At 49.6% G+C, this 12843-nt stretch overlaps 1 protein-coding gene across 1 annotated transcript in view; it reads right to left on the minus strand.

Moving 5' to 3' along the window:
- KIF26A (kinesin family member 26A) overlaps window positions 1-12843 on the minus strand; it is a 111128-nt gene that overhangs the window by 20859 nt on the left and 77426 nt on the right. The window contains exons 7-10 of the mRNA XM_038745980.1: window positions 2966-3181; window positions 1130-1223; window positions 390-652; window positions 40-223 (exon numbers count right to left, since the gene is read on the minus strand). Coding sequence (XP_038601908.1) covers window positions 40-223; window positions 390-652; window positions 1130-1223; window positions 2966-3181 — 757 coding nt within the window. The remainder of the gene's footprint in view (window positions 1-39; window positions 224-389; window positions 653-1129; window positions 1224-2965; window positions 3182-12843) is intronic.

Genomic DNA, 12843 nt, shown 5'->3' on the forward strand with positions numbered 1-12843 from the left:
GATCCAGGAGGGGCCCCGCTCCCCCTACTATGCCCTTACTTCCTCCTTTGCTGTTTTTCTCCATGCGGTACTGATAGACGTGGAGGGTGAAGAGCATGTGAGAGTTCCTCCTGTCCTCCTCATCACAGTCCGGCCGGCTGGTGCTCCGGGCGGCCAGTGCAGCATCCAGGAACAGAGCAGCCTTCTCAGCCGTCGGGGCCCGGAGCTCACTTTGGTTTTGGAGCTGAAGTGAACGAGATGGCAAGGGTCATGTTTCAGGGGAGGGTGGTCCAGGGGGAGTGCTAATTATGGACCAGCAGGCTGGCTCCTTCAGGGCTCAGCCCCTGGGGTCCTGGGGCCATCAGACCCCCCACCCCCACGCCCGGGGTAGGGGAGGGGTGAGCATGTACCTGTGTCCCGCAAACGGGGTCCTCTCGGAGGTAGACCCCCGGGCACTGGCCGTCCTGCAGACTGCCACTGGCGACGTCCGCCAGCAAGTCCTTGAGGGTTTCGTCTTTGCCACTGATCTCCACGGCGGAGACGCGGATGGAGAAACGGGCCCCAGTCTTCTCCTTGCGCTCATGGGTCAGTTTGAAGAGCCAGGAGATGGCACAGGGCACTATACCCAGGGTCTGGGTAGAGGCGTCTCTCCCGAACATGGTGTAGGATTTACCTGTGGGGGCAAGGTCAGGGCTGGCAGTGGTCCTGGAGGGGTTAGGTGCTGCTGCCCTAGGGGTGCTGGGGGTATCCTCGAGCGAATGCCATCATAATGCAATCCAGGAAATCTCCAGCCAACCCTAGCTCATCCCCAACCCTGCACAGCCTTTCAACTCTTCCGTTCCAGCCCCCCAGCACCTCACCCCCCATAAGCCCCCTGAAATAGCCCTTCTGTGTTCCGTGATCCAACCCAAGGCTCCAGGACCACCCGTCATCCATGAGAGCGGTGAATCAAGGAGAATGTCTCCTTTTAGCTGCCCACTGTGGGTTTATCGTGCTGGGAGCCAGGGGCTTGGAATCCACCAGTCAATCAATAAATAGTAGTTATTGAATGCTTTCTATGTGCAGAGCGCTGTATTAAGCATGTGGGAAGAGTACAATAGAGAAATCCTGCCCCAATCAGACAACGCCTCGATACACCCTGGGAGCTCACCGAGCTTGACCTGGCCGAAGCAGAAGATGCAGCCGTCTGCCCCGTTCACGACAGATTGGATGACTTCGGCCACGGTCCCCGAGCACACCTCGGCCTGAAAGAGAGAAGTGGGATGTTCAGCTCTGCAACACTCTCTGGCTGGGGATCAGATGGGAAATCCAAGACCAGAGGAAGAACCCTGCAAGGCTTCTCATCCTCTTCATCACCAGGATTGACCAAGCATCTACCCAGTGCTGAGCACTGTACTGAACGCCTGTGTGTGCAGAGCATCAGTCAATCAAATGTATTCATTTAGCACAGACTGTGTACAAACCTCATCATCATCATCATCATCATCAATTGTATTTATTGAGCGCTTACTAAGCACCTGGGAGAGCATAATACAACAGAGTGGGTTGGCACGTTCCCTGGCCACAATGAGTTTACAGTCAAGAGGGGAAGACAAAGCATAGCAGTGGGTCCACTGAACTGTACTACACACTTCTAGACTGTGAGCACATTATGGGCAGGGATTTTCTCTCTTTGTTGCTGAATTGTACTTTCCAAGCACTTAGTACAGTGCTCTGAACACAGTAAGCGCTCAATAAATACATTTGAATGAATGTATGCCCACCACATGCAGAGTATTGAATTGCCCACTTGAAGAAGCTTGTCATGTCTGAGAGCCAAGCCCACACTGGATGCCGTTGGCATCACTGTTTTAATGAGTTTTAAGAGTGGCTCACATAAACTGGTCCCAGGAGTCCTAGTCTCTATCAGGAAAATTGCTTCTCAATCACCATCAGGCAAATATTCCCTTAAGAGCCCAGCATCAGCCCAGACCCTGCAAGGTGGACTGGTCCTCATGGGCAGAGCTCAGCCTCTTCCCTCAAGGGCCTTGCAGACCTCTAGGGAGGCAGTTGGAATAATAGTAATAATAATTATTATGGTATCTGTTGAGTGCTTACTATGAGCCAGGCACTGTACTAAGTGCTGACACAGTCTCTGTCCCACATGGGACTCACTGTCTCATTCCCCGTTTTACAGATGCGGCAACTGAGGCACAGAGAAGTGAAGTGACTTGCCCAAGGTCACACAGCAGACAAGGAGCCGGAATTACAACCATGACCTTCAGACTTCCAGGCCTATGGTCCATCCACTATGCCATGCTGCTCTGAGCTTGGAAAGGACCTGGGTGATTCCCTGGAACAGCCCTCACTGAGGACTTGAAGAACTGATATGTTAAAAAGCTTCTATTTCAGTCTCATTTCCCAGCTGAACAATGAGGGCAGACCATTGTGGGGGGGTCTCCTTCCAAAGCGTTCCTAGGGGTCTCCTAGGCCTCCCCAAAATTAACAAAGCTTCTAATGCCTGCCTGGTGTCCTATATGTACATCACCAGTCTTAATAGTAAGAGTGCCATAGTGCCTTGGGGGTCTCTTAAGCCAGTCCTATGACTTCCTGCCTCTCTACTTGCATGCAGGCCCTGGAGAAGTAGGCTTTCCAGGTCCGCTGACTTCCTGGGGCCTGACCAAAGAAGTACCTGAAAGGTTAAAGAACCAACCAACCAGTGATAATCCCTTGAGTCTATTTATCACCTGTTATTTAGCCAAAGTATTTCCCATTCATTACCTCAATCTGTCCTCACACCATCCTTAAGAGTCAGGAAAAGGCGGAGATTATTCTGCCCATTTTACAGATAGTGACCCCAAGCCCAGAAGGGCTAAATGTGACTCATTTGCCATGTTTTACCTCACACAGCCAGCCAATGGCAAAACAAGGTCTCAAAGCCAGGCCTCTTGGAGCCCAGCCCAGGTGGTGCCATTTTCCAGAGCTCAGAGGAGGGAGGCAGCAGTACCTGAGATGCATCCTGAGGAAACACAGCATCGAAGGCAAACATCTTTGGGACGGCAGTGGTGGCCGCGGTCCTCCGGGGTCCGGCTCCGGACGGCCCATTGGCCGCTGGCTCGGAGAGGGTGATCTGCTTCCGCCGAGGATCCACCTTCAGGAATGACATGGACTCGGACGAGTTGGCCGCTCCTTCAGAAGGGCAGATCCTCACCATCACCTTTACCTGGAAGAAATCCAGCTCAAAGTGGCATCACTGCTGGTGGCACCAGCCCCAGACCTCCCCGCCACCCTGGCTGATGGGATAATGATAATAATAATAATAATAATAATAATAATAATAATAATAATAGCATTTGTTACGTGCTCACTATGTGCAAAGCACTGTTCTAAGCACTGGGGGGATACAGGGTGATCAGGTTGTCCCACGTGGGGCTCACAGTCTTAATCCCCATTTTACAGATGAGGGAACTGAGGCACAGAGAAATTAAATGACTTGACCAAAGTCACACAGCTGACAATTGGTCAACGCCGGGATTTGAACCCACAGCCTCTGACTCCAAATCCCATGCCCTTTCCACTGAACCATGCTGCTCTCCGCCATGCACAAGCCCTGGGTTTCAGGAAGTGGGTGGGGAGAGGCATGAGGGTAGTAAGCCTCTGAACTGCCCTTGGGAGCAACAACCAAGAATTGGGCCCCCGGAATGGTGAAGAACTCTTTGTTTTTTGTTTTCATGATATTTGTTAAGTGCTTACTATGTGCCAGGCACTGCAGTAAGCACTGAGGTTGATATAAGCAAATCATGTTGGATACAGTCCCTGTCCCATGTGGGGCTCACAGTCCTAATCCCCATGTTACAGATGAGGTAACTGAGGCATAGAGAAGTGAAATGACTTGTCCATGAGTGTTCCAGCACGGGCTGTTCAACCATGGGTCCCTTCTCTAACTTTTTGCTCCTGTCCCTAGATTTCCCCTGACTACCTGTTTAAAAAGCAGCCTGGCTGTGACTGGGAACAGTCTGCCAAAGGGGGTAAGATTTAAAACCCAAAAACCCTCTTCCATCTGAACGTGGGTCTGCCTGTTGTTTTTAGCTGTCCCCACCTTTCAGAATCTGACCTCCCCTGACACCCACAAATTGGTACCAGGAGTTGAAGAAGCCAAATGCTACTGAGACACTCCCCTTTCCACACCTTCCCAAACACACCTGCTGATTGGAAAGCCCCATGGTGTAGCGAGAAACAGCATGACATAGTGGATACAGCACGAACCTGGGAGTCAAAAGGTCATGGGTTCTAATCCCAGCTCCGCTACTTGTCTAGTGTGTGACCTTGGGCAATTCACTCAACTTCTCTGGGCCTCAGTTATCTGAAAGTTTGAGACTGTGAGCTTCACTTGGGACAGGGTTTGTGTCCAACCGATTCGCTTGTATCCATCCTAGTGAATAGTGCAGTGCCTGGCACATAGTAAGCACTTATTACCATTATTATTATCATTATTATTATTATTATTATCCTCCACCGGCTCAGGCCAGCTGACGTATTTCAAAACCTCTCTTTAATATTCCTCTGAGGGCTCAGAATAGACACTGGTCTAAGGAGAGATGGAGCAGGCTGCCTGCTTTATCTATCAATCAATCAATCAATCATATTTATTGAGCACTTACTGTGTGCAGAGCACTGTACTAAGCACTTGGGAAGTACAAGTTGGCAACACACAGAGACGGTCCCTACCCAACAGTGGGCTCACAGTCTAGAAGGGGGAGACAGAGAACCAAACAAAACATATTAACAAAATAAAATAAATAGAATAGATATGTACAAGTAAAATAAATAAATAAATAGCACTTGCTTGTTAAGCACTTGCTATGTGCCAAACATTATTCTAAGTGCTGGGGTTAATCAGATTGTCCCACGTGGGGCTCAGTCTTAATCCCCATTTTCCACACGAGGCACAGAGAAGTTCAGTGACTTGCCCCAAGTCCCACAGCTGACAAGGGCAGAGGCAGGATTAGAACCCACAACCTCTGACTCTCAAGCCCATGCTCTTCCCACTAAGCCACACTGCTTCTCTTGGCCTGAAGGAGACAGGAGACAGTGAAGAAGTGAGAATAGGGACAGCATACGGCTTTGGCCTAGTTCATCTCTGAGACCCAAACAGAAGCTGATCCCATTGTGCCCTCTCCGATTACTTAAAACCATTGTTGAATAGGAGATTCAGAGTGGCTTAAAGGTGAAGGTGGTAGGTGTGTATGTATGAGTGAATACGGAATAAGGTGCTTTAAAGGAACCTCGCAATGGCGTTCGGGATCGGTGCTTATGGGCAAATCCCAACTACGGCAAACCCAAGGCCGACTATATGGGCCAGCCAAAAATTCCACTTTTTTGCTAGTATTTTGCGCTCCAGCACAGTGGAGCTCCCTGCTGCTGCCACCACCCAACCCCTTCTGTACCCAGCAGTCTTCACTCCCTGGGCCAGAGAGTCATATGATCAATCAATCAATCAATCAACGGCATTTATTGAGTGCTTACTGTGTGCCGAACACTCTACTAAGCAGTTGAGAGCATTCAATACAATAGACCTAGTAGACACATTCCCTGCCCATAAGCTCCGGAAGTCTGGAGGGAGAAACAGGCATTAAAATAAATTACGGATTTCTACATAAGTGCTGTGGGGCTGAGGGAGGAGAGAATATCAAGTTCTTAAAGGATATAGATCTAAGTGCATAGGGGCCCCAGGGTGGATTAGAGTGGGATGTGGGGAGGGCAGATAGCAGCAGAAGGGGCTTTGAGGGGGTTTGGAGGCAGAGACGGGGAAGAGGCTTGGAGAAGGTCTGAGGCGCTTCCCCACCCACACATCTATCCATCCTCCTTCTCTGCTGCAGCCTGCCCTACCCCAATCCAGCTTGGGTCCAGCTCCAAGCACAGACCCTGATTTGGAGCACAGAGGAGCTGGAAAGCAAAGGGTAACAGTGCAGAAGGAGCCAACATGGGGAGAGGGATGTAAAAAGAAAGGAAAGCCAGAACACTGAAAAAGGGAAGGAGGGGGAGCCCACTAGGAGCTTAAGTGTGTAACTAATATCTATTATTATTATTATTATTATTATTATCATTATGTGGTTGGGGGGGTGGAGGTTGAGGATAAGGGTGTGCTTGGCACCTCAACAGTGCTCTGCACATGGTAAAGAATTAATACTGCACTCCACACACATTAGGTCAATCAATCAATCAACCAATCGTATTTATTTAGTACTTACTGTGTGCACAGCACTGTACTAAGCGTTTGGGATAGTACAACGTAGCAGAGTTGGTAGATTCATTCCCTGCCCCTAACAAGCTTACTCACTAAATACTACTGATTGATTGATTGACTGATTGGGGAGAAGGTGGCAAGGCATGCACAACTTGTGGAAAGACATGTAGAGGATGGGTCAGGCTAAGTTTAGAGAGCAATACAAACAAAAATCACTCAATCATATTTATTGAGCGCTTACTATGTGCAGTGCACTGTACTAAGCTCTTGGGAGAACACAATACAACTGAGTTAGAAGACACATTCCTTGCCCACAATGAGCTTACAGTCTAGAGGTTGACTACAAAATTTCTAGACTGTGAGCCCGCGGTGGCGTAGGGACCATCTCTATATGTTGCCAACTTGTACTTCCCAAGTGCTTAGTACAGTGCTCTGCACACAGTAAGCGCTCAATAAATATTGAATATTAAATGAATGAATGAATGAATTCTGAGACTCCTTGAGGAGCAGAATTGGCTCTCTGACAAATAACTGGAAAAAACTAGTGGCCTTATAACAGCTCTTGCTGATCTCAAAGTCTTAAATAAGAGGACTGGAGCTTAGTTCATGGCTTGGCAGTCATTCATATTTATTGAGCACTTACTGTGAGTACAGCACTTACTGTGAGTAGAGCACTCTACTAAGCACTTGGGAGAGTACAATATAACCATATAACAGACACATTCCCTGCCTACAACGAGCTTAAGTGCTTAACTAATAATAATAATAATAATGGCATTTATTAAGCACTTACTATGTACAAAGCACTGTTCTAAGTGCTGATCAGGTTGTCCCACAGGGAGCTCACAGTTTTAATCCTCATTTTCCAGATGAGGTAACTGAGGCACAGAGAAGTAAAGTGACTTGCCCAAAGTCACACAGCAGACAAGTGGCAGACCCGGGATTTGAACCCATGACCTCTGACTCCAAAGCCCGTGCTCTTTCCACTGAGCCATGCTGCTTCTCTAATATAATATCTATATTATTATTATTATTATGCGGTGGTGGGGTGGGGGCTGGGGATGAGGGTGTGCTTGGCATCTCAACAGCCTCATGCAGAGCTGGAACTGAAGGGAATGAGAAATTTATTTTAGTTGGCAAAGACACTTCCTGCGCTTCTAATGTTCCTGTCTGTCCATCTCCCTCATGCCAGGTGGTCCCAGCCTTCTCCCCTCACCCTAGACATCAGCCGCCTCAGCCACCACCCCCACCCCCACGTCCTGGCCTCTGGCCCACAGAAAGGCGGCTGGGGAAGTGCGCGCTGGAGGAAATAAATGAACATTTCCTTTCCCATTCTATGGTCCCCGTGGGGACGGGCAGGGGGACACAAAACAATTTCCTGGCTTCCTCATTTTTCATTCCTTGGTGAGGGGAGGTCAGAGGAGGAAAGTGGCGGGAGGGGGCCAGTTGGGCAGCCCCTGCAGCACGGCTTCCTGAATAACCAGAGGGGCAGCTCAGGCCGATACCCCGACCCCGTCTAAAGCCTCTCCTCTGAGGGGAAACACAAGGTTCTCCCGCACAAACACTGGTTGTCCACATCTATTCACCGACTTCCTCTCAGTTAGCCTATTCTTCTCCCCTCTTGCTCCATCCAACATTTGATTATTCACGCTGATGGGGTGATGCGGCTAAGTTCAGGTAAGTGAAACCCCAGGTTAATACAAAACCCCCAGTTCAGCCTCTGGCTTCAACTTATGTACATATCTGTAATTGATTTATTTTTATCAATGTCTGTCTCCCCATCTTTAGACTGTAAGCTCGTTGTGGGCAGGGAATGTGTCTATTTATTGTTGTATGGTATGCTCCCAAGAGCTTAGTACAGTACTCTGCACATAGTTTGCACTCAGCAAATATGACTGAATAAATGCACCTTTTTCCCCACCTAGCCACCCTCCAGCCCAAAGAACCTTAAAGGGGGCAGTTTGTGGTTTCCATAGCTTCAGGTCACCAGCTTCAAGGTGACCCCTAGAATGGGCCCCAGAAGAAGGTGGGGGTCCAGAGGTGGTCGGGGAGAGTTGGTGGATAGGGGATCCAAGGGAGGGACACAGGTGGGATCTCCGGAGAGAGTTGGAGGCTGACTGCACTGAGCCACAGATCCTAGCCAGGATAATGCAAACTAACCAATCAGAGTGGTCTTCTCGCTCCCACCCAGACACACCTCCTCCCTCTCTCCACCCCACGGACCCCCAGCCTTGCCAATGCTGATCTTTCCAGAGACCCATTCGGGCTGCTGTCCAGGGTCAGCAATGTTTGTGAGAGGAAATCCTGTGGAGCTCAGGACTGCAGAAGGGAATGAAAAGATAACTACATCCTGGCAGAGAGACACAGAGAAAGGAACTAGCCAAGAGAGGCAGACCCAAGAGTCCGAGGGCTGGAAAGAATCAGCCATGGTCCCCAGGAGAAAAGAGCAGTGAAAGGGGCAGCTTTGCCACAGGGGCCTTATTTGATCTTTCTTCCCATGGGGAATCAATCGATCAATCAATAGTCACACTGAAATCAAACAAGGACCTAAGAGAAACCAGGCTGTGGTAGTAAAAGGGACATCAGCCCTTGAGGGATGTATTTGCCTTCCTCGTACCCCATCCTTGGAAGTACTCAGACCCACCTGGTCTAGGATTCTGTCTCTGACAGGGGCACCAGGACACTTGGAGGAAGCATGGGCAAGTTGTCCTCCTGAACCCACGCCCTCATGTTTAGAGATTGGACCATCCAACACCCTTAATTCTCCCCTCTCCATCCCTGACTCTCCTTCCAGTGACCCAGCATGGACCATCCAACACCCCCAACTCTCCCCCCTCCAACCATGACTCTCCCTCCAGTAATCCAACATGGACCACCCAACACCCCCAACTCTCCCCACTCCGTCTTTGACTCTCTCCAGTGACCCAGCATGCACCATTCAACATCCTTAATGTTCACCTCTCCAAACCTGACTCTCCTTCCAATGACTCAGGATGGACCATCCAGCACCCCCAACTCTCCCCCCTCCAACCATGACTCTCCTTCCAATGACTCAGGATGGACCATCCAGCACCCCCAACTCTCCCTCCTCCAACCATGACTCTCCCTCCAGTAGTCCAACATGGACCACCCAACACCCCCAACTCTCCCCACTCCATCCTTGACTCTCTCTCCAGTGACCCAGCATGCACCATTCAACATCCTTAATGTTCACCTCTCCAACCCTGACTCTCCTTCCAATGACTCAGGATGGACCATCCAGCACCCCCAACTCTCCCTCCTCCAACCATGACTCTCCTTCCAATGACTCAGGATGGACCATCCAGCACACGCAACTCTCCCTCCTCCAACCATGACTCTCCTTCCAATGACTCAGGATGGACCATCCAGCACCCCCAACTCTCCCTCCTCCAACCATGACTCTCCATCCAGTAGTCCAACATGGACCACCCAACACCCCCAACTCTCCCCACTCCATCCTTGACTCTCTCTCCAGTGACCCAGCATGCACCATTCAACATCCTTAATGTTCACCTCTCCAACCCTGACTCTCCTTCCAATGACTCAGGATGGACCATCCAGCACCCCAGACTCTGTGCGAAAGGATTCCCTGAGCTCCTGATCCAGCAGGGAGGAAGAACAATTTCCTTGGGTTGGTTGAATCTCAGGTCTGCTTCCCTCACCACTGGGCTGCAGCAGAGAACAGCAGTTCCCCAGCACCAGAGCAATGCAGGCCTCTGCCAGTGAGCAACACTGATTGGTTACCCCCCGTCCAATGTTGCCAGGGATGGGGACAGGAGGATCAGCAAGGGTCCAAGATCCCAGAGTGACACCAGTGGCCCTCTACTTGCCACCCCAAAGGCAGTGGGATGGACCCTGAACAGCCCGCCCCTCTCCCCTCCCTGAATTCAAAGCATCTGCACCTCCTCGGAGGAGGCAGATCATATGGCCTGGTCAGGCCTTCCCTGACTAAGCCTTTCTTTCCTCTTCTCCCACTCCCTTCTATGTCGCCCTGACTTGCTCCCTTTATTCATACCCCTTCCCAGCCCCACATCACTTATCTGTAATTTTATTTATTTTTATTAAGTTCTGTCTTCCCCTCCAGACTGCAAGCTCACTGTGGGCAGGGAATGTATCTGTTATATTGTTATGGTGTACTCTCCCAAGTGTTTAGTTCAGTGCTATGCACACTATGAGTGCTTAGGAAATATGATTGAGTTATGGGCTGACTGACTGGCTTGCTAGGTGTGGTGGTGATAGGGGAGACTACCAGGGCTATTCATGAGATGCTTGGCCAACGGAGCCAGGGCTTTAAGCAGAGCAGGAGGAGGATAGGCAGAGGGTCTGAATTTCTATCAGCTCCAGAAGGGAAAATGTGGTCACAGGTCAAGCCCCCAAATCCTGCTGTTTTCACCTTCTTCCAGAGCCCCGGGGTCCCGGCAGCACGGGGTCACCTGGCCAGGGACGGGTGGAAACTCACGCTGAGGACATGACAAGACCCATGAAAACCCACTTGGTCTGGCAGTGAGAAGCTCCTATCCAGTCTTCCACCCCTCACTGCCAAATTCCCCCTTTCCACTTCCCCTGGACATCTCCCCATTTTGCAGGGTGGGCTCTCAATGTCCCAACTTGGCCACAAAGTGAACAAGCTCAGAGCCAGCCTGCTGCCTGGATGGAACTGCAAGTGAGTAGCCTAAGACCATGATCGGATTACTTCCCGTGGTGGGAGCTCCTTCCATACCGCCCACAACACTTCCCCTGTCCTCACTCGGCACATGGCCAACAAGCCACACTGCCACACAAGCCGAAGGCCCCATCTCCCTCTGGAAGTGGCCCAAGCCCTTTTTTTTTCATTTTTTATAGTATTAGTTAAGTGCTTATATGTCAAACACTGTTTCAAACACTGGAGTAGATAAGAAGCATAGATAGTGCTCAGATACAGCTCTGTAGACAGAGTAGAGAGAACACAGGCCTGAGAGTCAGAAAGATGTGACGCTAATCCTGGCCCTGCCACTTATCTCCTGTTTAAATTTGGGCAAGTCACTTCACTTCTCTAGGCCTCAGTTACCTCATCTGTAAAATGAGGATTAAGAATGTGAGTCCTATGTGGGACTGGGACTGTGTCCAACCCGATTATCTTGTATCTATCCCAGTGCTTAGAACAGTGCCTGGCATACAGTAAGCATTTAACAAGTACCACAATTATTGGACAGTCCCTGTCCTGCACAGGGCTCACAGGGTGTCCACAATGAGGGAACTGAGGTACAGAGAAGTTAAGTGACTTGCCCAAAGTCACACAGCTGACAAGTGGCAGAGCCGGGATTTGAATCCATGACCTCTGACTCCAAAGCCCGTGCTCTTTCCACTGATCCACGCTGCTTAATGATGTGTATATAGCTATAATTCTATTTGTTCTGACGGTTTTGACACCTGTCTACTTGTTTTGTTTTGTTGTCTGTCTCCCCCTTCTAGATCGCGAGCCCTTTGTTGGGTAGGGACTGTCTCTATCTGTTGCCGAATTGTATTTCCCAAGCACTTAGTACAGCGCTCTGCACACAGTAAGCACTCAATAAATACAACTGAATGAATGAATGAGAGAGAACAAGAGAACAAAGGCACTAAGAAGTGAAGTGACTTCACAAGGTCACACAGCAGACAAGCGACAGAGCGACTAGGTCCTCTCACTCCCGGGTTCACCCTCTATCCACTAGGACAGGCTGCTTCACAGCTTGTTTTGGGCAGGGAATGTGTTTGTCTGTTGCTGTATTGTACTCTCCCAAGTGCTTAATACAGTGCTCTGCACACAATAAGCGCTCAATAAATATGATTGAATGAATGAATTGGGACCGCATCCTTCCTAAACAGGCCTTGGTTTGGGAGGAAGCAGTTCTCCATTCTCAGGAGCAGTCACCAAACAATTACATTTTAAAATGCAACACGGGAGGGAGACAGTGTGGCCTTTCTGGGTCATTTCCAGCCATCACTAAAATGTGAACCGAGACCCTGCTGGCCGGCAGCCTCTGGGCAATGAAAAGTTCTTCCCAGGGAGGAAGGGTTTCCAAGGCTCCAGTGGCTAGGAACCTGAAAGTTTTACAATATGATGGGATGAAATTCGTCTTTGTAGATTTTCTCTGATTTTCCATTATCTGTAAAGTGGGGATTAAGACTGTGAGCCCCATGTGGGACAGAGACGGTGTCCAACCTGATTAGCTTGTATCTACCCTAGCGCTTAGAAGAGTGCCTGGCACACAGTAAGCACTTAACAAATACCATAATTATTATTATTCTTATATTAGACCATAAGCTCATTATGAGCAGGGAACAAGTCTGCTAATTTGGTTGTATTGTAATAATAATAATAATGGATTTGTTAAGTTCTTATTTTGTACCAGGCACTGTACTAAGCACTACGGTGGATATAAGCAAATTGGGTTGGACACAGTCCCTGTCCTACGTGGGGCTCACAGCCTCAATCCCCATTTTACAGATGAGGTTACTGAGGCCCAGAGAAGTGAAGTGAGTTGCCCAAGGTCACAAAGCAGACAAGTGGTGGAGCCGGGATTAGAACCCACATCCTTCTGACTTCCAGGCCAGTCTATCTGCTCTGTCAGGCAGCTTCTCCAAATGCTTAATATAGC

This window comes from Tachyglossus aculeatus, chromosome 1, assembly GCF_015852505.1.
Source record: "Tachyglossus aculeatus isolate mTacAcu1 chromosome 1, mTacAcu1.pri, whole genome shotgun sequence".
Classification (NCBI taxonomy): domain Eukaryota; kingdom Metazoa; phylum Chordata; class Mammalia; order Monotremata; family Tachyglossidae; genus Tachyglossus; species Tachyglossus aculeatus.